General features: G+C 36.3%; 1 protein-coding gene across 1 annotated transcript; it reads right to left on the bottom strand.

The window, feature by feature from the left end:
• Positions 1-5,683: 5,683 nt before the first annotated feature.
• LOC103712811 (IST1 homolog) lies at positions 5,684-21,536 on the bottom strand. The gene is made up of 6 exons (XM_039125797.1): positions 21,253-21,536; positions 16,763-16,895; positions 16,557-16,660; positions 7,970-8,141; positions 7,751-7,891; positions 5,684-6,371 (listed from the first exon to the last, which is right to left on the bottom strand). Exons 1-6 carry the CDS (start codon positions 21,300-21,302, stop codon positions 5,985-5,987), a joined length of 987 nt encoding a protein of 328 aa, XP_038981725.1. The 5' UTR covers positions 21,303-21,536; the 3' UTR covers positions 5,684-5,984.
• Between the last annotated feature and the right edge of the window lie 952 nt (positions 21,537-22,488).

Genomic DNA, 22,488 nt, shown 5'->3' with positions numbered 1-22,488 from the left:
GTTTGACTTATTTAGTATCTGCACTGGTCCAGCAAACAATAAACAACAACCAAAAACCAACAAACAATAAACAAAAAACAACAAACGACATAAAAATAAATCCAGAAAACTTTAATGGTGCAGTTAAGGAAAAGAAAAAATTAAAGAAATTTTTTTAAAAAAGAAAATTTATATTTTTTTAAAGGAAATTTCCTAAACCGTCCGCCACTACAGTTGGTGATTAGACCTTTTAGAGTTTATATTTATGTTAGTTTACATATGGACTCTGAATTTAACAAAAAGAAGTATGCTCGTGGATGTATTGGAAGAAATTATATATTACTTTGCCTTTGTATCATCTAGCCTCTCCTCAATTTGTACGGGCTAAAAGCATAGTTTCGTATGAGGCAATTGGGCTTTAATCAGAAAAGACTTATCAAATTAGGCTGGAAGCATAAGGGTATTATAGAAAATATGGATAAATTTTAGCAACTTACCCGAGAAGGTAGTAATGCAATAGAACATAGATAACAGATTTAGGGGCTACTTTTCAATGCATAAAAAAATATGGGTAAATTATTTTTTTGTCTAAATGTTGTCTAGAAAATACTTATTCAGAAATACAAGCATTTAGGTAAGTTTTTTACCCTCAAAATAATGGGCCCTTAAAGTTAGAGGTAGTAATTTATGATCCGATCCGTCAATCCGATGCTTGAATGATCTACTTTAAGCAAGTTCGAGTTTGACATAAATAAGTTTGGGTCATAAATTGATCAACCCGTCTAAAGCTGTTTATTTAATGGGTTGGGTTCAATTTAGACATTTGACCCATTTTTAATAATTGGGTCGGGTTAAAACCCGACTCATTTAATCTTTTTTAAGACTTGTTTAACTAATTTAAAATCTGCTTAACTTATTTCTGTTCTGGGTAATACGTATTTATTTTTCATGAGTAGCATTTACCTATGAAATGAAGAGAAAATCTTACCCATCTAAGATGGGTAAGTCATTTTTCAGCAACCAGTAAAATACTTTTTTTTTATTCATAAAATATCCTTAATCCTAATATTATATTATTTTATTATATAATATATTATAATATAATGTTATGTTTTATATATAATATAATATAATATAATGGAAAATATAGATAGATCTAATGAGCAACTTATCCAGAAAAGTAGTAATGCAAAAAATTATTGGTAAATTATGTTCCTGTTTAAATATTTTCTAAAAAATATTTATCAAGAAAAATATAGATTTTCAGATAAATATTTAACCTTCCCAGCAATAGATCCCTAGTCTAACTTATCTAAGCTATTATATATTGTGGTTTTAGCATGAGGGCCCCGGGAGTTAAAAAGGATGTCCCTTGCGTGAAAGATTGTGCGTGCACCAATCAACATGACTTCTGTTTGCTTGTTCTGCTTGTGTTGGTCTTTGCCTTTGGACTTGCGTGTTGCTGGTCGATACTTGATTTGCTCATACATAAACACCATTCTTTATTTCTGTGGAACGTTATCTAGAGAAAATACTGAGGGGTTTCTCTTAACAATAATTGTTACCGGCAGAATTCTTCATGTCAAAAATCTTTACAGGGCAGAATTCTTTAGGTCATGTTGCTGATTGACTTGCCTGTACATAACAATATTCTTTGTTTCTCTAGAAGAGAAAATAATTGTTACTGGAGCAGCATTCTTCTTCACTCAGGACTTCATGTGATAAGATAGCACTCATCTTATTCATGATCAACAGTAGACGCAGTCAAGATTTTATAATCAGCAGTAGGGATTTATAATCAGAATATTGGATGCATAGTGACTTGATAAAGAGAATGAGGGTAAATTGAATAATAACTGATATAGGTTATAAGATAGCACTCATCTTCATCTAGGGCTTTTATGACTTTCATTAGATTTACTATCGGTATCTACTATATTAATCCAAATTTTTGGACTTTCATTAGATGTACTATTGGTATCTACTATTTTATAATCTACTATATTGAGTAGGAATTGACTTCTATGCAAGTGAAGAATATGCTATTCCACTACAGAACCACTAGTAAATTACTAAAAACTGTAATTTCCGAACTGATTGCTGATTGACAACCATATAAGAATATGTATAGAAAGTTCATACATGGCATTAGGTTTATTAACCTAACAATTTGAAATTGTTACTCGAGTTACATGAGTCAGGACGTGTCTCAAAGTCTCACATCTAATTTATTAGTAATGCATATAGTTCATAGCTTATCATATTTGGTAGAAATAAAAGGTGTAAACCATCCTCTAAGTAAGCAAGTGATTTGAACTGAAATGCTATATAGTCAGCCAAAATACATCATAATAGGTAATATTCTTGTGGAAGGAGCTGAGGTGATGTTTGAACTTTGAGCGTAGCTGTCACATTGGACCTCCCAAACCTCACTCTCAGAGACTGGCTGGGTTGTTCCATTTAGATCAACTCCTGAGAGCAGGATTGGCTGCTGTCAAGACATATAATTAACCATCTTAAACAAGATTTGAAGATGGTAAACCACATGGAACTAAACAACGAAGACAAACCATGAATAACTTTGAAGGCATTAGCATGTCTAAGAGAGGGATCGTTAGAGCAATAATTAACATAGGAATGCGCGGTAACAGCAAATGCATGAAGGAGAGAAACTATGTGGGTGGCAGAGTGGGCGTGGAGTCCCTTTGTTGGTGTAATACTCGATATTAACTGATATAATGATTTTAGAATTTATAAGTTTTACCCAAGTAAACCATTTACAGGTATAAGAAGCTGAGCTTCAGACTCTATGGGTTTATCCAGCTTACTTGAATTTAAAATTAAATGGTACATGTAGTTCTAAAACCGTCTGCATTGAAACCGATAATTGTGCATTGCATTTCATATTTCTAGATTTTGATGAGGCGTATGGATTATCATCACTGTACACCTTTAAGATTACCCAGGTCAGTATGGTTTTCAGCATGAAACTACAAAAGGGAGAATGATTATAGATTGATATATAATTTTTTTACTTGCGGTTACCTTTAAAGATTGGCCACTAGGATAAACAAATATATGTGTATCTGTGTCAAAAGAATACTCTGCAGGAGGTCAAACATTCAGTTCTGAGTGTGCATATTGAAGTGAAAGGGTAAAAAGAACGCATTCTTGTTTCCAATATCTGGCATTAAATCAAACAAACTGGTTCTAAAGATTGAGCAAGAAGCCATCTTACTACACATATATGCTTTCGTGATGGATGAATATCAACGGGATGCACCATGCCAGTCAAACTTCCTCCTCGCCCTGTATCATCAGCAAGTTCAAAAGAATCAGCCTGCATAACAGAGCATGGCCGAACCCTGTGTTGCAGAAGGATGAACGAGTATGAGATCGTGGTAGTCAAATGTTCATATATAGTTTCTTCTATATATGCCCATGAAGGAAAAATTAAAAAATAAAAGTTGTTAGCGTTAATTAAAAAAGAAATATGAATACAGTTTGTTTGAGAGTTTCATTACATATGAGATCCAGGTGAAGTTTCATTCAGGTCAACAAAAGGACCGGAACAGAAGGAAAATGAGTCTAGAAGAAGATACTGCTGCCTTGCTTACAGAAAGCAAGTGTAGATGCTCGTAAAGGTTATCAGGTATCATCGAGATAAGCTACCCGGACACATTGGCAAACCAGTGGATACATGTGCATGTGTACAGATGGAAAGAATTTATGCCTTGCTATGTCGTTAATTAATAGTTCATACAACAAGAAGTCTGTTATTTTAGTGTTCAGCAAGGTATCAAAAGCAATTGATAATCCCCAGCAACCTGACAGGTTTCTTCAAAGATCTATAGATTATGATGGATGCTACAAGGAAAAATGGTGCAGTGAGGCCCCTGCAAATTAATTGGCTCTTTGGTGTCTAAGCTCAAATTATTCGTATTTTATGCCCCGGAAATGAAAACATTTTCCTTGTATCAAACCTTGCATGCTTCCTTCTGTCCAGAAACAACCCAAGGAGACGGCAATGTTTTTGCTAACTTGCCTTCTAAGCATCTGATCTTAAATGACGAAGTACTTCCCTGCCACCATCCGGTCATCCAGGTTTCTAGGAAGGCCTTCTCTTGCCCAACTGCCATTATTAGAAATTTAGCACAGAAGCAAACTCTAGTGGATCATTTTTTTTTATCCATTAAGCTGGCTGAGATAGATGTGATACAGCACCCAAGTTCAGGTGATATTAATCTTCGTACAATTTAGCACCTATGTTTGTGGATCCTTTAAATTACAACAAGGATTTATCGAGATTCTAATTCTTCAAGAATTTGAATATTTCAACAAGTACTACGATAAGAAGGCCTGAACAGAACTGGCCTGCGTATCAGCCATGTCACTAATTTTGAACACGTAAAGATTTGTAAATCGAAGTAATGCAACAAGTTCATTTTGGCACAATTTATTCCTGTGAGTTTGAAGCACAATGACTGATAATCCTTGCAAGAATCCAATTTTAACTGCAAAATTTGAACATATTATCTCAAGTTTCCATCAGGTAGAGAAACCCTTGGCAACTTGAACAGGATAACATGCTAAATTTTTTACAAAGGGCATATGTTAAGAAAGGATCATCCTAGTGACAATTGAAGACTCCAAACAGCCTAAAAGCAGAAAGTTCGACATCAGAAAAGACAGCAACTTCACCGTGAATTCTAGCCTCCCCGTCGCAAACTCCACCGGTGACCATCACCTGGTGGCCTCGCCATCGGTCACCAAGTTCGCCTTCCGGTCGTCCCCCATGCTTACGCAAACCTGCCTGCCGGCCTCGAGGTCGAAAGCCGAATTTCTATCGATCTTCTATAACTTCTAATTTTCTTCTAAGCTTTTTTATAGAAAATCTAAAATATGGTATCTGACAATGCAAATTGAGAGGGCTGTTGGTATTTTATATACCTTGTAAGGCCACCGAATGGCGGTTCTTCTTACAATACTGAAACCTTGTGCTTGCCCTTAATGCAAAGATTGACATATGTAATTTAATGTTAAAGTAGGGGGAGGGACAGCTTCTAACTCTCAGTTCTGCCATCATTTCGGCCAGCCATGGATGGAGTACATCACATCGTCTTTGCTTCCGTTCATATGTTGTGAATTCCAACATTAGAAATTTTAGGCAGCTGAGTAGCGTATCTTTTGTCTTGCATGGCGCAACCTTGAGGCCAGGAAGATGGTTATAAAGAAAGTTGACATCAAGGCTTCAAGTGGGAATTAATTTGCGTAATGTGTACATAATCATATATGATCCTTGAAACCGACCATACGCGTGCAAAGAATTGTGGAGATAAAACCTTCTAACAGCCAGGCATAGTTTTATGAACTGCCCGAGTGCTCTAATTTCTTGTTTTTATGGCACCACTAAGATCGACAGACCTTACCCAACTGAATGAAGATTTTCAAAGAGAAATTTGATTTCAGAAGTTGCACGTTTGTCACGCTATATTACTAGATCCTCGTATCGTCCTCTGTATATATTTTATATTTAAATGAAATCTGGTCGCCTGGTTTTACTTCGAATAGGTCCTTCCGGCATCAAACAAGTCCAAATAACTAATGAATTTTTGCACCGGGAGCCTCTTGCATGCACCTTTTTATTTTGAAGTCTGTTTAATTACACATCCAATTTGCAAAGCTTATTTCTATGTACATGATATAATAAAAAGATCCCATTCTGATCCAAATCTTTTGAAAAGGTACAGCTTAAAACTTAAAAGACACCACCTTTTTTTCGGTTGTATAAAAAAAAAAAACACACCACCTTTCAAAGAGTAGTTTAACAAATAGTCTTCCATAATAAAAAGGAACAAACAAAAAACAAGTTAAGACCTCATCATGCACATTCAGCCACTTAAATTTTCCATAAGATATGGCTGATTAATTACAGATTAGATTTTCCTTTCATCTTTTGGGAAGCTTCAAGAATTTTTAAATTTGTAACAGAGATTGATCTGATTTTAACTTTTGGTGTTGCTAGCTGGGCGATCCAATCTAACATTTACAAGCTCGGCAGCAGCACGGGCAGCAGCAGATGCGCGCTCTGCTGAAGCAATGGCTGCTCGAGCTCTCTCCAAAACATCGGACGAGCTCCAGCTTGTACCTGCTTTCTCATCACTAGGCGGCCCCCCTTTCTGAGTGCTGAGTGGTTCTATTTTTTTGGTGCCCTCCAAAGAGACTCCACTCATGAGAGCTGAAGCGTTACTTACTGAGGGGATGGAAGCCACAAGCATTTGATCTTTTTGATTCTCTTTGATAGGTGAAACGGGAAGTCCACTCTTGGGTAACGACATATCCACAGAACTCTCAACAACGGGTCCCTGTAACTTCGAGGGAGTTGATCCATCCTGCATTCCAGAGAAATGTGTTTATGAGTCATGAACAAAGGGATTTTTTCCCCCCTAAAAATTTTAGGGACATAGAGATTGGAAGAAGATAATGATAAAGACTTGTGGTGTTGCAGCATAAGTTGCAGAGTTTTCGTGTTGTCGCATGTTGCCTTTTATATTTGATTAAATCACAAATACTTCTATTTGGTCAGTGCACAAAAAGAAACAAAAGGCGTTCTCAACAGACTAAAGTGGACTGCTGCAATCGATTAACTCCCTACTGTTAACCTTATTCAATGACTAAGAAACTAAGAAACAGAAGAACCTCTCAATTTTGGTGGGAGTGTATTTAACTTAATTCTCACTCCTTTTCTCAGGCATCACCAAGTTCAGGTAACTTACATGACCAACTTAATAACTAAATGAAATTTTACACTTTTAATATGCTTGAGATGGAACTGCAATAACAAGGTAGGCACCAGTAAATTATTCATGAATAAATAAAAAATTGTTTGAAACTTATAGTTTATGCAGGCTTTGGAAGATCTAAGAAACAAATTCAACATAAATAGGGCATATAGGTCCATAGTCTAGTGCTAAGAAAAACAAAAATGAGGTTCCAGTCAAGATGATAACTAAGAGACTGTCCATAATGACTATCTTATTTATTTTGAAATTTACTCTATGGAATAATGAAGCAAGTTAATGACATTGAAGGATCAGTCAGAATCAAAGCAGAATATATAAAATGGGACTCTGGTTTTGAAACGTGATATGCAAGCTGCTGGTAAGTTTGAAGATGGAAGCCCATATGGTGACAAAAGCAGCAGCACTGGATTCAAAGAAACTCTGCAGCATAAGAAGTTTTTCTTTCTTAACTACATATAACTGCAGCAACAAGAATGCAAAGACAAATGTGGTAAATCTAATAGTTATAAATGAGCATACTGTTGAAGCTGTAGAATTACACCCTTCGGTGACCAAATTATGGAGAAAAAATGGAGACAGTACGGCCATGTAGTCAGTCATGTGCAACAATGGCCAAACGTCTTGATCAATAGATGGGATCAGATAGTGCTCCAACAGTCCGATAAAAGGAGGAAGCACATGAAAACCTGCATTGTTGTTGTGACAAAAGACGAAAAGGATGCCTATGACAAGTTGACCCATGGAAATTGATGGCAAACGACTGTGGAAGCCAACTCCAGACGGCATAAGGTTTGCTGATTACGATTAACGTTATAAGATTACAAAACAGTAAAAAAATGAAACTCAGCATTGTTTCCACAAGGACAACAAGAAAAAAAAACAAAGAATAAAAAGCTACAGTTCAGTATAAACTACAAGCTATTTATAAAGGAGATACCTAGAAGCAATTTAGCAACAAGAAAACATACCAGCAAGTCTTCATGTTTTTTACTAAATTCTGCTTCAGTGTTTGATGAGTCCCATTCCACATTGTACTCCTGAGCTATTGCTTTCAAAATCTTAAGCTTTAAATCTGCAGGTGGAGCTCTCACTGCAAGTTTCTCAATGATCTGAAGATATTACTAGTAAGTTGATCTTCTTGCTTAAGATTCCATATCAACAATTTGGAGTAAATAGATGCTTCTTACCGTACGATTGACGCTGCTATCTGGTCGCAGCTCAGAAGCAGCTAACGTAAACTCCTTCCCATATTTTGCAGTAAATAAATTCCGGACCTGCATCAACTCCGGCAAATCTGAACATCTTGGAGAAGCAAAGATTATGCTAGCAACAGCCTCCTGCAATTCTGATGGGCAATTCCTGTTACATGGATATGATATTTATGGGTTAAATGGTGAACATGATAATATTATATAAAATCAGCTGAAATTAATTGATTTCATTTGACATTAAATCTTGACTGTTTCTAGAGCAGTTCAAATAAGCATCGATTTACAAATACAAGAAATGGTTAAAACACAACTAAAAGTATGGGCCTGGAAGTCTATTACTTCACAGTTTCTACCAAAGGAGTATGAATTAATGATCTATCTGCCTGTAGACCTCTGTCTCTGTATTTATGCCAGTGTTTACCCATTACATGGAAGCCTCCCCTTAACAGATTTTGTTTTAAGCCATTCAGAATGGGGTTGCCAACTCGTGGAAGCAACAGGAGGGTGGGACCCGACACCGACCATGACCATCTGAAAAAGATGTTGAAGTGTAAAGGAAACATGTCGCAGAGAGGATCAGCTTGTTCAGCATGATCTATACATATACTCCATTCTGATCTGATTGTGAGCCCCTCCCTCTCTTGTTGGTGGAGGTCTTAGTTCATCCAACCATGCCAGATGGATGATTGGATCAAGATTTCAAACCTAAAGCAATAGCAAAAGATTTCAATCACTCCTTATTTGTGGGTGCTTGAAAGATGGGTGATTGGACTGGACCCTTCATTAACTTGAGAGAACCTGGAATAGGGAAAAAATGAGTATTTTTTACGCGCGCACGAGAGAGAGGTGATATCTTGGTGTTCAGTAAAATGTAGGAGAAATTAAAACTAATTAATAATAATAATATAAAAAGTCCAAATGACTCAGAAGTTGACTACACTATAAACTAAAAGATATAAAAACATAAATATTAAAAAAATGAATAGAGAAAGTGGGGGAGAAGAAAGGGTCTGGCTTGATGTAAAGTAAAAGCAACCAGGAAATGAGCAACTGATATTGTAGTCCCATCATCACAGCAATTCACTATCCAGATGTAGCTCCTATAAACCAAGACCAGAAAGGAGGCTCATTAATCTTTGATGACTAAAACCCTAATTTCAGATTGATGTGGTGAGACACTACCACCTCTTCAATTCCTTTGATTCATTTGATCCCTCAAGCTTCACTGCAAAAGGCTCCCTTTGTGAGGGCCCACATTTCATTGGGCTTGGGGCACCAGCCCGACCCATGAGAAAGGGGGAGGGAGACTCCCGAGCGGGTCTTCTCCCTCCCCTGTTTTCATCTATTCCTCCTCCCCAAATCCACCGGAAGGAAGGAAGAGAGGGAGAGAGAGAGAGAGCCAACTCTCTCTCTTCTTTGTTATTTTATCTCCTCTCTCTAGTTGTTGTCTCTTATTACTCTGTTTTCTCTCTAGTTTAATTCAGGGAGATCATGGACTGTTGGTTAGTCTTGGGGTACTAGATACTTGTAGACCCTTGAGAAGATCCATAGAGAGTTTTGGGTTGTCAGTTATCTTGGGTAATTTTTAATATTGTCTTGGTTCTGTAGGAGAACAATCTATTGGACGAAAGGACGTTGAGCGGAGTTCTGCGTATCCTAGTTTCTAGATCGCCATGAGGTCGGGTGATTAATATGTCTGAGTTTTTCAACAAAGGATAAGGATTCCTGTACGCCGACCTGCATGATATAAATATTTTTGCACCTATACATGTATGATGCCCTATGATCTTGATAAGTTAGAAGAAAAAATAGTTTTATATTAAATTATATTTTGATCGTATTAGCTTGTGATTGGCATCATGATGGATGCATGCTTACGCATAACCTACACCTGCATAATTGGATTTATGAATGTGGTTCTTATGATATGATGGCATTAAATTGTATTTTGATTACATTTGTTTGTAATTGATAGCATGATGGATAAACTCCTGAGCATAACTTACACTTATATAATTGGACTAATGGATATGGCGGATGGACTAACCATGTTATATTGATTGTCTTGTCAGGGGCCGCAAACGTGACCATGGTTAGTCTAGGTCAGAAATAAAGTGAAAAAGAAAATTGATGTGTGTATATGAATTGATTAAATGAATAGGGACTTTGGGCTTATCTCGTTATTATTGATTGCCCTATCACAGGCTGGAAATGTGATACTATCGATTGCCCCATCACAGACTGAAAATGTGATACTATCAATTGCCCCATCACAGGCTGGAAATGTGATACTATCGATTGCCTCATCACGGGCCGGAAACGTGACCGGGATGTAGCCAAAGTCAGAAAGATAATTAATCCGGATCAAGTTAATATAAAATAGAAAGAAAAAGCATTGAAAATAGTAATGAAGATTTATGAGCTATCATATGCTATATCATTTTTGTATGGCTGGACTTTCATTGATGTTTGACGTACATACTTATATTGATTATTTGAGCCTATTGATAGCCGGTTTATGATTTCATGACATGTGCATTGATTTCTTATGGTTTCAAATCTATATTATTATTGTGTTGGCGTAGATGTATAGGGGTTCTTACTGGGCTGTAAAGCTCACCCCCTTCTTCTTTCTCTTTTCAGAGTTGCAGGATACATAGACATGGATGGGTTGGGCGTGAAGCGCGAGCATTAAAGTTATTAGTTAGTTAGTTAGTTTATCTTTCTTTGATGCCAATGAGCATTTGAAAATCTTGTAATTGAACCAATTTAATTATCTGGACATGTTAGATTTATCTATTTGAATTAAGTAATTAACTATGGAATTATCGGATTTTTGTTCATCTTAGGCCTTGCATGATCTTTAGGGCACTGCTCTAGGGCTCATGCAACCGGTCGCATACTGGACCCGGATGCTAGGATCAGGGCGTGACAGAGTCGTATCAGAGCTTAAGGTTAAGGTATCCTAGGGTTTAGGTTCAGGTGAGTGTGAGTGGGAAATTATGATAGAAAGACTATCAGAGCCTTGGTTTATAATCACTTGAGATTGGAACAAGAATGATATTATAATCTAAGGTTTAAGACCACTAGGAACTGTGGCCTTAGTGGCATTAGAGTTTGAGGTTTAAGATCATTGGGGATAGTGACAAAATTAGAACCAAAGCATAAGTTTAGGATCACCAGGTATTGCGATAGAATTGTGTCAGATCTTGAGGTTATGATCATTCTAAACTTGACATAAAGTAGCAGAATTAAATTCAATGCTTAGGTGTAAGATCACTAGGAATTGTGATAAAATATAAGTATTGGGTTTGATATTCAATGAGTACGAAACGATTGGATAAATTGTCTTTGATCATGATACGAGAGGTTAGACCTAACGTAAGTGTATGAAGGTTAACCATGGCATATCAGTTATACCATATTTAGATATTGTGTCAATGACTTGGAAGTTCAAACTTGATATGGGTGTAGATCTAATAGTACTTTTGGTTTTGCTGTTAATTTTTAGAGTAGACTTTGTGCATGGATCTATCATAGTATTGGAGTAATTTAAGAAAGATTTTTCATAATATTAGAGTAGATTGTTTTTCGAGGTTAATCTGTATATGGATTATATTTGGTATTGGCATGTTTGGATATTGCAATAGGTGTATTTCTATTAGTGGATTAAATTCTTAAGGCCATAGAGTATGCAAATTGGTGGAAATTCTAGTAAATTGAATTCTCATATTTGGATCGGGCTATTAGATTTTTCTTATAATTGTTAGAGAATATTGGATGTGTAATTTAAACTAAAGTCTAGATTTATGATCTAACCAGGAATCTTTGTCATTGAGTAGAGATTTAGATTTTGAGATGCTTATGTGAGTTATCATATGTAGCATTGATCATACATATTAAGAATCTTGGCGAAGAAAGATTTGAAGGTTGATATAGTTAATTTCTAATTATAGTGATATTGGCTCAATGATTTTTAACCCATTGAATTCGGAGTAAATCCTATTGGGAGGAAGATCAATCTAGACTGTCTAATCGAATTGCTAAGGAAATCCAAAGTTAATTAAACCTAAATATTTTGGATTCTAAGTTGTGGAGATCATGCAGTGACCTTAAACTTGACTAATGACTTAAGAGTTAGTTATGGTAAGTATACTCTACATAAATTGAGGACAGAGAGATCTGGAAGTTCTGCTCAATTAAAATTTTGAAATTTCGATTTTCTTACTCCTAGTGCAAAGTGATATTTCGGTCATAAATTATTTAGAGGCTTTAGAGTATTTAATGAATTAAATCAGAGTGTGCAGCGGAAGTGTGGTGGTTTGAGTTATTTTGAAACTGGTTAAGGACATTAATATTTGATCTAAAAGGTATTATGATGGAACACTTGAGTTAGTTTCTAGCAGAGAAGAATGTTGTTGATTCTATGGATGATCTAGAGGTAGCTATGTTGATTCTATGGATGATCTAGAGGTTGCTAAGTAATTTTCAAGTGGGTTCTTTTGTTGACAACTTTTGGAAGAAACTTAGGCATCTTAAATTTAGCGTTAACGGTTGATGATTCCTTGGTTGGTCTTAGACTTGGAAAGTTTTAACATGGATCTCCTATTTGTTGGGATGATGTGAGTAAAAGAAAATTATTAGGCCCAAAGATAGTGCAACAGACCATAGATAAGGTGCAAGTGATCAGAGAACGACTTCGTACAGCTCAGAGTCGTCAAAAGAGTTATACTGATAATAGAAGGAGAAAACTAAAATTTTAAATTGGGGATCATGTGTTTTTAAGTGTCACCCACTAAAGGCATGATGAGATTTGGGATTCATGGTAAATTAAGCCCTAGGTATGTTGATCTGTTTGAGATTCTGGATAGAGTTGAAGAGGTGGCATACCGACTGGCTTTACCACCAGCTTTATCCAGTGTGCACAATGTATTTCATGTGTCAATGTTGAAGAAATACGTCCCTGACCCAAGTCATGTGGTAGCATATGAGCCATTACATCTTCATAAGGTTTTATGAGCCATTACATCTTCATAAGGATTTGACCTATGAGGAGTTCCCCACACGAATTGTGGACAGAAAAGATCAGGTACTACGACATCGAACCATTCCTTTTGTGAAGGTGCAATGGAATAATCATACGGAAAGAGAGGCTACTTGGGAGCTCGAAGAAGAGATGAAGGTCAAGCATTCGCAACAATTTGAAACTTTAGGTATGCTAATTTCGAGGACGAAATTTTTTTTAGGGAGAAGAATGTGAGGGCTCATATTTCATTGGGCTTGGGGCACCAGCCCGACCCATGAGAAAGGGGGAGGGAGACTCCCGAGTGGGTCTTCTCCCTCCCTTGTTTCCATCTATTCCTCCTCCCCAAATCCACTGGAAGGAAGGAAGAGAGGGAGAGAGAGAGAGAGCCAACTCTCTCTCTTCTTTGTTATTTTATCTCCTCTCTCTAGTTGCTGTCGCTTATTAGTATGTTTTCTCTCTAGTTTAATTTAGGAAGATCATGGATTGTTGGTTAGTCTTGGGGTACTAGATACTTGTAGACCCTTGAGAGGATCAATAGAGAGTTTTGGGTTGTCAGATATCTTGGGTAATTTTTAATATTGTCTTGGTTCTGTAGAAGAACAATTTATTGGACAAAAGGACATTAAGCGGAGTTCTGCGCATCCCAGTTCCTAGATCGCCGTGAGGGTGGGTGATTAGTCTGTCTGAGTTTTTCAACAAAGGGTAAGGATTCCTGTACGCCAACCTACATGATATAAATATTTTTGCACCTATATATGTATGATGTGCTATGATCCAGATAAGTTAGAAGAAAAAAATAGTTTTATATTAAATTATATTTTGATCGTATTTTCTTGTGATTGGTATCATGATGGATGCATGCTTACGCATAACCTACACCTGCATAATTGGATTTATGAATGTGGTTCTTATGATATGATGGTATTAAATCGTATTTTGATCACATTTGTTTGTAATTGATAGTATGATACATACAATCCTGAGCATAACTTACACTTATATAATTGGACTAATGGATATGGTGGATGGACTAACCATGTTATATTGATTGCCCTGTCACGGGCCGAAAACGTGACCATGGTTAGTCTAGGTCAGAAATAAAGTGGAAAAGAAAATTGATGTGTGTGTATGAATTGATTAAATGAATAGGAATTTTGGGCTTATCTCGTTATTATTGATTGCCCCATCACAGGCTGGAAATGTGATACTATTGATTGCCCCATCACAGGCTGGAAATGCGATACTATCGATTGCCCTGTCACGGGTCGGAAACGTGACCGGGATGTAGCCAAAGTCGGAAAGATAATTGATTCGAATCAAGTTAATATAGAATGGAAAGAAAAAGCATTGAAAATAATAATGAAGATTTATGAGCTATCATATGCTATATAATTTTTGTATGGCTGGACTTTAATTGATGTTTGACGTACATACTTATATTGATTATTTGAGCCTGTTGATAGCCGGTTTATGATTTCATGACATGTGCATCGATTTCTTGTGGTTTCAAATCTACATTATTATTGTGTTGGTGTGGATGTATAGGGGTTCTTACTGCGCTGAAAGCTCACCCCCCCTTCTTCTTTCTCTTTTCAGAGTTGCAGGATGCATAGACATGGATGGGTTGGGCGCGGATCACGAGCATTAAAGTTATTAGTTAGTTAGTTTATCTTTCTTTGATGCCGATGAGTATTTGAAGATCTTGTAATTGAACCAATTTGATTAATTGGACATGTTAGATTTATCTATTTGAATTAAGTAATTAACTGTGGAATTATTGAATTTTTGTTCATCTTAGGCCTGGCATGATCTTTAGGGCACTGCTGTAGGGCTCATGCGGCCGATCGCGTACCGGACCCGGGTGCTGGGTTCAGGGCGTGACACCCTTGATTACGGAAAAAAAGAATTCCCGTTTAGCTGCAGTGGTTGCTGTTGAAACTGACATTCGAACGGTTGACTTCCATAACTTCTCACGATTCGATGGTATTCTATTAATGAAATACTATAGAAAGGTTGAGAGCTGCAACAGAAAACCATCATATATAACCAATTGATTGGACCTCATCGAAACTATACTCTTTTTGTCGATCCTAAATGTTGAAAAGGAAGAACCCCAGTCAAACCTCCTCCCTATAATATTACAATTTCATGCATATGGCCTGGGGAAAGCTTTTTGCTTCCAACTCCATCCTAAAAATAAAGATAAAAAATAAAAAGTAAAGAGGGAGAGAGAAAAAAGCAGCACATGCAAGATAGCGGTTTGGGAAAAAGGGTCACAGATGTGATACTATATGGTGATCGTATCTACACGCAACACATCCACCCTACACTCGAAAGCAAAAAAGAAAAATTCTTATCCAGAAAATTAAAATGACAAAAAGAAGAGTGTAAACGAATTTTTCTATAAATGTTAGAGAGCAACTGATCATAGGTGTGCTAGGCAACACAATTCGATGCATCTAATGATGACAGCTGAGCCATAATCTGGTCCACCCTTTGGAACAGAGTTTAGAGCAGGGGTTTGGGAAACAGACTTGTTCAAGAAGCTTACAGTTGGCAATGGAAACAGACTCCAAGCTAGAGTGGAATTTTTAAGATCTGAGTCAGAGAAATCTCCAATCTGTTGGGTTGCTGAAGTGTTAGCAATTAACACCTAAAACATTTTTCTTCAAAAAAAAAACATGGTATTAGGGGAAGATGCATAAGCCCTATGCTTGACCGCTGATTTGGACTTTACCACTAAAGAATTTTCTTTTTCAACCTGGGTTGAGAGATAGTCATACAAGTGCAAGCTTATGACACCATTATGTGGGGCAGAGTTCTGGTTTAGCATCAGGGTGTCTATAAAGTTAACAAAGAGTGGCAATATTGTTGAGTGCTGAAGGCAGCACGGTTTAGGCTCAAAATGAGTATGGCAAGATGAAAGAGCAAGACAAATTCACTGGATAAGATCCATAAATGCTTTAGCATAAAACTCAAGCCTGGAGTTAATAACACTCGAACACCATGTTAGAATGTAAAGAAGAGCAGATAAGTGTGGAGACCTAACATATATCATCTGCATAGGGTCAAGCCAACAATCTAAATGCAAAGGAACACCCACACATACATGTTAAACTAACCAAGTGGTGAGCTTGCCGCTAGAAATATAAAACAGTACATAAGAGGCACTGTTCCTCAAAATGTTGGTGAAGCTATTCATTATTCAACAAGATAAGCAACATTGGAACAATTTTCTGTGAAGCCAGAAATATTTGAAATTAAGTATATGCTGCCTAATATATTCTCTGTACCCTATTTCCTGTTTTACAATCAAATGTGGCTCAGCCTAGTTCTATCCCCGTGAAAACAGTCTATGAAGTTCGAAGATCATGACGGTTGGTGGACTCCAAATCATCAGAGATGATTCTTGAAGTGTTATATATAATGATAAATTCTCAAGAACATAAATACATGTATGTGTATATACATATTATATATACATACAATACATATCTGTGTATATGTTTAACAGGTATGTGCAATAAAAAAACACACCTTTGGGTTTCAAGAATGGGAACACGCGCAAGAACAAATTCACAAAACAGCTCTATGATCTCATAGGCAGCCAATATATTCTGTTCACGTATAACATGCTCCACCTACATTAACATCAATAAATCAAAAGAATCGGTGAAATATTATCATAAATAATTAGGCAATTGATAACAAGATAGCTAATAGACTAAAAGTTTTTATTATACCCGAATTCGAGCAATGGCTTCTTGGCCAGTCTGAAGATATTGAGAGATCTCTTTGCGCATATTCTTCAGTTGCAACTCTCTCTTATTATGCAGTAATTTGATCCGTGAGATGGCCAAATTCAAGCAAGTCTTGCTAATAAATGATCAAAAATGTTCGGTTAAAGATACATTCTCAAGCATTAGTTTCCTTGAAATATAAGACTCTGCTCATAAAGTCAAATAATAGCCCAGAATAAATGCGAAAGAATGAGAAAGCCCCAAAATATGAATAACTAAAAATGAAAATCATTCCAAAGAATGCAAACTACAATTATAAAGATCTATGCAAGACAAAATATGCAAGCTGATAGAGCTCAAGTGCATGAGGATCATTCTATTTGGGCTTCTCCACACTCCCTTTTTCAACGGTAAGTAGGATATTGAAAATTTCTTCTTGGATGATAGATTTTTCTATTAAAAAAAAAAGAGTAAAGGTCTGGATATATTATCCAGGGAGCTAAAGAAGCCAGATCTTTAGCAGTTTTTCTCTTCCAAGGTTGGTTTGCAAGGAAGACTGGCAGCCAGAAAAAATTTCAAGATTTCCTTAAAACTCCAAAATCTAAATTTATTCAGTTTAGCTTGGAAAAGAATTAAATCCAAAGTCGTTTTCAAAGTTTTAGCTCTATTGCCATATGACGCCATACATAATGCATGTACATAAAACGAGTTTCAAGTACAGAATACAGGGCCATACTGGTCAGATGCTAGCATGGTATGTATCATGGTGCAGTTCCTTATCGGCTCATAGTTTGCTGATATGGGTCTATACAGCACATGATACATCCTGGTATGCCCTGTCGCATGGTCAATTTTCAAACCTAGTGATCATCTTGTGTTAATTATATCACTCATCAATTTCTTCATTCCAGAAAGCTTTTTAAAAATATCAGACTCAGATTTGCAAGTTCGGAAAAGAAAATGGAAACACTCCGGTATTGGATGCAATAAATTCAACAAAAGGTGAGTTCTTACAAAGTTGAAGAGTGCTTTCCTTTTTTTTTTTTTTGTCGAGTTTTTGGGAGATTTTTTAAGGAAAAGAGGATGGGGTAGTAGATTGGACCTGAATAGGATGCAATACTTCAGCTCAAAATTGTAAGATTTAAGATCAGATCTTATTTATAAGGTGACAAGTTCCACAATCCAAGAGGTTCTAGGAATATCACTAATTCACTGTCCTCTTCTGTAGGATCATACTTTTATACTAAAAAATTGAACAATGAAAACAATTCATAAAATGTAAACAATGAATCTTTAATTTTTGGGGGTTTTGTATGTATACCATTCAAAAAATGCTAATTTATTTGAATTTTGACAAGTGAAATGTACATATATACCACTCAAAAAGTCTGAACCTTGCACACATGCCCCTTAGAAAATCTTATGTTTGCATATCTACCCTCCTACAATCTGAAACTTGCAGATAAGCCCCTATGATTAGATGACTTCCTTAAATCAAGAGTTATATTAAAATATTACATTACTAATTTTCCTTTCCACGGATTTTTGTACATATAATCTTTGAAAAGTGCTAAATTGCTTATTCATCCATCAAAAAAAGGAAATTGCATATATACCATCAGAACAAAGTTTTAAATATAGCCTTCAAAATTAAAAGCAAAAACAAATGCAATGAAATGTAAAATAGTAAGTAGATAAGTTATGTGCCTTTTAACCCCCAAAAAAATAAGCTTAGAAAGACATAAGTTGGTGTATCATGACAGGATGGGTATATATGCATATTTCATACTTCAAGGGTTAACCTTTTGAAGGTAAACCTTTCTCAAAAAAATGAAGGATAAATACAAAAATAAGAATTCTTGAGGTGTATATATTTCAAAAATATTTTAGATCTTAAATTTTAAGAATTATTCAAAGCTTCACTCTCAAAATGTATCTATATGCAAAAAGATCAATATATTCTATAATTGTGGTGAATATATTTTGTTGAGTTGTCTTATTCAAGAATTATTTTTTATCACCATGCTACTACTCAAAATTCGACAAGGTATGCATATGATGCAGTAGCATGTCAACACTTGGCATGCATTGGCAAAGAGAAATACAAGAACTAATATTCTGAGGTACACTATTTTACTCGTAGTTCTTAGAACTCAAGCTAATTTTCATTACTATATCTATTGTGTAGACATGTTTCAATGAAATAAACATAGCTCTAGCCAACTTATATAAACATAGGATTATAAATTAACATAGAAATTTATGTTGATTGTAGGTTAAAATGTGCATAGCATAGTTACAAGTTACTTTTCATAAAATTTAACATGGCATAACTACTTTACACATTAACAATATACAAAAGCTCAAAACTTAGAATAACCACTACAAAGGGACATCTAACTCTGTTTACACATTAATAAGACATCCTGTCAGTGTTGTTCATATGCTAGTACCGGTACAATGGGGAACTCATATACTCATAGTAATTTACAAAGCTTATGAATTATGGTTTGTTTAGATTTCTGATTTTTGGTTCAAAATAGAACAACAATCATTTACTTTTATGCTGTCCAATCTGTCTGTAGTCCAGCCATCAGATTGTCATAAGAAGTTAAATATCAGAAAAATAAAAACACAAGCAAGAGCTCCAGACCATTAATGTTGTTCAAGATGGTCTAAATTGGCAAAGAAGACACTTAGGATGTGAAGTAACTAATATACTTTTTCCAAACAAATCATAAAATAGTTCATTTTCTTATAGTATTTCCAGGTGATGAAAGTTGCATTTCCTATATGTGGCATAAGTTATTCTTTAAGGATACTGAAGGAAAGAAACAAAGCATCCCAAGTTTTAATTTGTTTGGTTAAGCTGCATACGTATGGGAGTTTTTGTGGGTAAAAATCAATTGTCTAACAAACAATAGGCCAAAAATAACCTTTGCAGTTAATGTATTGACCCTGTTATGCTTACTCCCAGAGCTCCAAATTAAAATGTGGTAGTGCTGATCCTGAGGTATCCAATGTCACAATTAGATAAGGTCTTACAAATGAAAGAACTCCCAAATGTTGAGGTCTACTCTCATGTAGACAATGCTAGAACTTCATGGACAGATGCGCCACCACAGGTTATTTATCATTTCTTAGAAGAAATCTAGTCAGCTTAGAAGTCTAAGAAAATAATGTGGAGTTTAAATGCAATAAAAAATGAAGCATACATGTCAACAGTTCGCAATGCTTGGGATTGAAAGTGGTTTAAATCCATCAAGAAGAAAATGGATTCAATGTTAAACATGTTGAGCACATTGCTTTGCACCAACTAGCCAAATTCATATGTGAAATGGAAGATCTTTTCAATGTTTTTACAAGGTTTCATAGTTGATACATTCTTTGACAAGTTTCAAAGAATGGAGGGGGAATTTTGAAGTCTGAGGTTTTTTACATTTTGGATTGATTTGGAGTGGTTAAGAATCAGTATGTACTTAATAGTACAAGTTTGTTGAAAAAATCACATACTCTCTTTATTACAAAGAAGTTTTAGTCAAATTCCAGTATTCCACCCCAGACACAAAAATGGCTGATAATAACAGAAGCGGCAGCACAAAAATTTGATTAAGAACCTACAAGACCCTATTTCCACTCCACTTCTTTCCCCTTTCTTCTAGTATTACCTTGTATTTCCTCTTTTTATTCCGATGTTATTCATATCTCATATCAAAACCCACAAATATTAACAATCAACAGCTGCATAATGTTTCTGCATCAAGAAATTAAGCAACTAGTCACCAGTGCATTATTCTTTCTAATTCAGTAGTTGACAAACATCATGAAAAGATCCAAAAAGCACATCCCCAAAGAACAAGATGATTGCTGAAGGGAGATCTAAAATGCTCAAAGAGATTTCTACTAGTTGTAGACAACTCTAGCGACCTACATATAACAAGTCCATCTAATGTTACCAGACATTTTACTAATAAATGAAAAAAAAACACAAAATGATATTTTTCCCTTCTTCAGTGATTGAAGAGGGAAAACAAAGAAAGAGTAACGCAACCAATAACTTGCCGGACCAAGAAATGCATGCTTGTCAAACGGTTGGTAATATTCAGAGGGTCCTCGGGATACAAAATTGTTCATTCCCCGTCAAAAATTATACTTTGCCCACCAAATCGTATTAAAGATTTAAAGAAAGTGGCCGTGCGTGGAAAATAGGATTCCATCAAGAAACACATCAAATCGAAACCAATTCCATTTTTCTACAACCAACAATATCAAGAAATCAGTGCATAAAACCTCACTATTGCGAATTTTCTCAGAGTATTAACAGAGAACTGATAACGACTGTCGACAAAAGGGGTAAAAGGCCGTTTCTTTCGCTATGAACCTCTTGTCAGGGATCACAACTCGACGAATCTAACCAATATGATAAAAAGGGAAGAATAGAATGAAAGAAAAAGGAATAGATTAACCAAAAATAATTGAACGAACGAACGAACCATCTTGCTCCGAGTGTAGCCCTGTTGAACAGCGAATTCAGAACGGACATCTTCCCGACGAAGGCAGCTGCTACGAATCGTAGAGATATTTGGATAAGTTCACCAAATTGTAGACGAGAAACGACCTTTTTCTGTTTTTGGGTACACGATCGGAACCCTTGGAGAGGAGATCGAGAATTCTTTCGCTGGAACACGATAAGTTGGGAATCCAACGTTCGTCGACTGTTTCCCCACGGCTGAACAGCGGGCACCGACGAAGCAACAGATCTTCTTTCTTGAAACTTTATGCAGCACCGCCCTATTCACCGCATTGCCGATCTGTGAGATTGACTAGTCCGTACGGTACCCGGACTGTGCGAATCATTGGGAGCCAGATCAGCAACGGAAACGGTTGCGATCGCAGCGGCGGTTTAGATGCCGGGGGATATCTTTTATCTGTTACGGGCGGAGATCCTAAAGGACGGTAGCACGGAAGGATACAAATTGGTCGGATCGGATCGAGTCGAATCTTAGGTGGTTCCAATCCGATCTGAATTTTTGTTTGGATTCTAATTTTAGACTCAGATCCGATCTGGTTGAAAATCGGATCGGATCGAATCTGGATCTGAGTCATGTCGGATTCGGATCCAAATCAGATCTAATTTTTTGTGTTTTTAGAAAAGAATTTGGGCAAATCTAATTTGGTCATATGATATGAGGTGCTGGGTGACCCATGACTTCAAAGACTTGCAATTGACCTCCAGTCAGAACAGATGACCCATGACTACTAACTTAGTCGAGTCTGCAAGCCAAATTTCATATCACACTATTTTTTGTCCATATGACTGATTAAACGGAACTTGGTGTCTCTCAGCTCCCCTCTCACGAGGATAAAAAAAATCCCAAACCTTCTTCCAAAATCCAATTCCATTGCAGAAAATTGGCATATGACCCATATTCAGTTCAGTGTTCCTTCACTTCCTCCCTGCAAAAGTTAAAAAAAACAGAAAGAAAAAAAAAGCCAGCTACCGAGACACCAGAGGTATCAACAATATAATAGATCGAGAGAGAATCTAGATAGACCAATAGTGCCATGACCCACAAAAAAAAAACTCACTTTTGCTTCCCCCCCCCCCCTCTCTCTCTCTCTCTCTCTTCAGGTCCATTCGGTAAACCTAGACCCAACTCAAAAAATGATTCGAGTCCAATTTTAGGACCCGACCCGGATCCGCGGATCCTAAAATTCGGGTCAGGTCG

Source organism: Phoenix dactylifera, chromosome 4, assembly GCF_009389715.1.
Source record: "Phoenix dactylifera cultivar Barhee BC4 chromosome 4, palm_55x_up_171113_PBpolish2nd_filt_p, whole genome shotgun sequence".
Classification (NCBI taxonomy): domain Eukaryota; kingdom Viridiplantae; phylum Streptophyta; class Magnoliopsida; order Arecales; family Arecaceae; genus Phoenix; species Phoenix dactylifera.
Note: the sequence above shows the minus strand (reverse complement) of the source record. Positions and strands in the feature narration are given on the sequence as shown.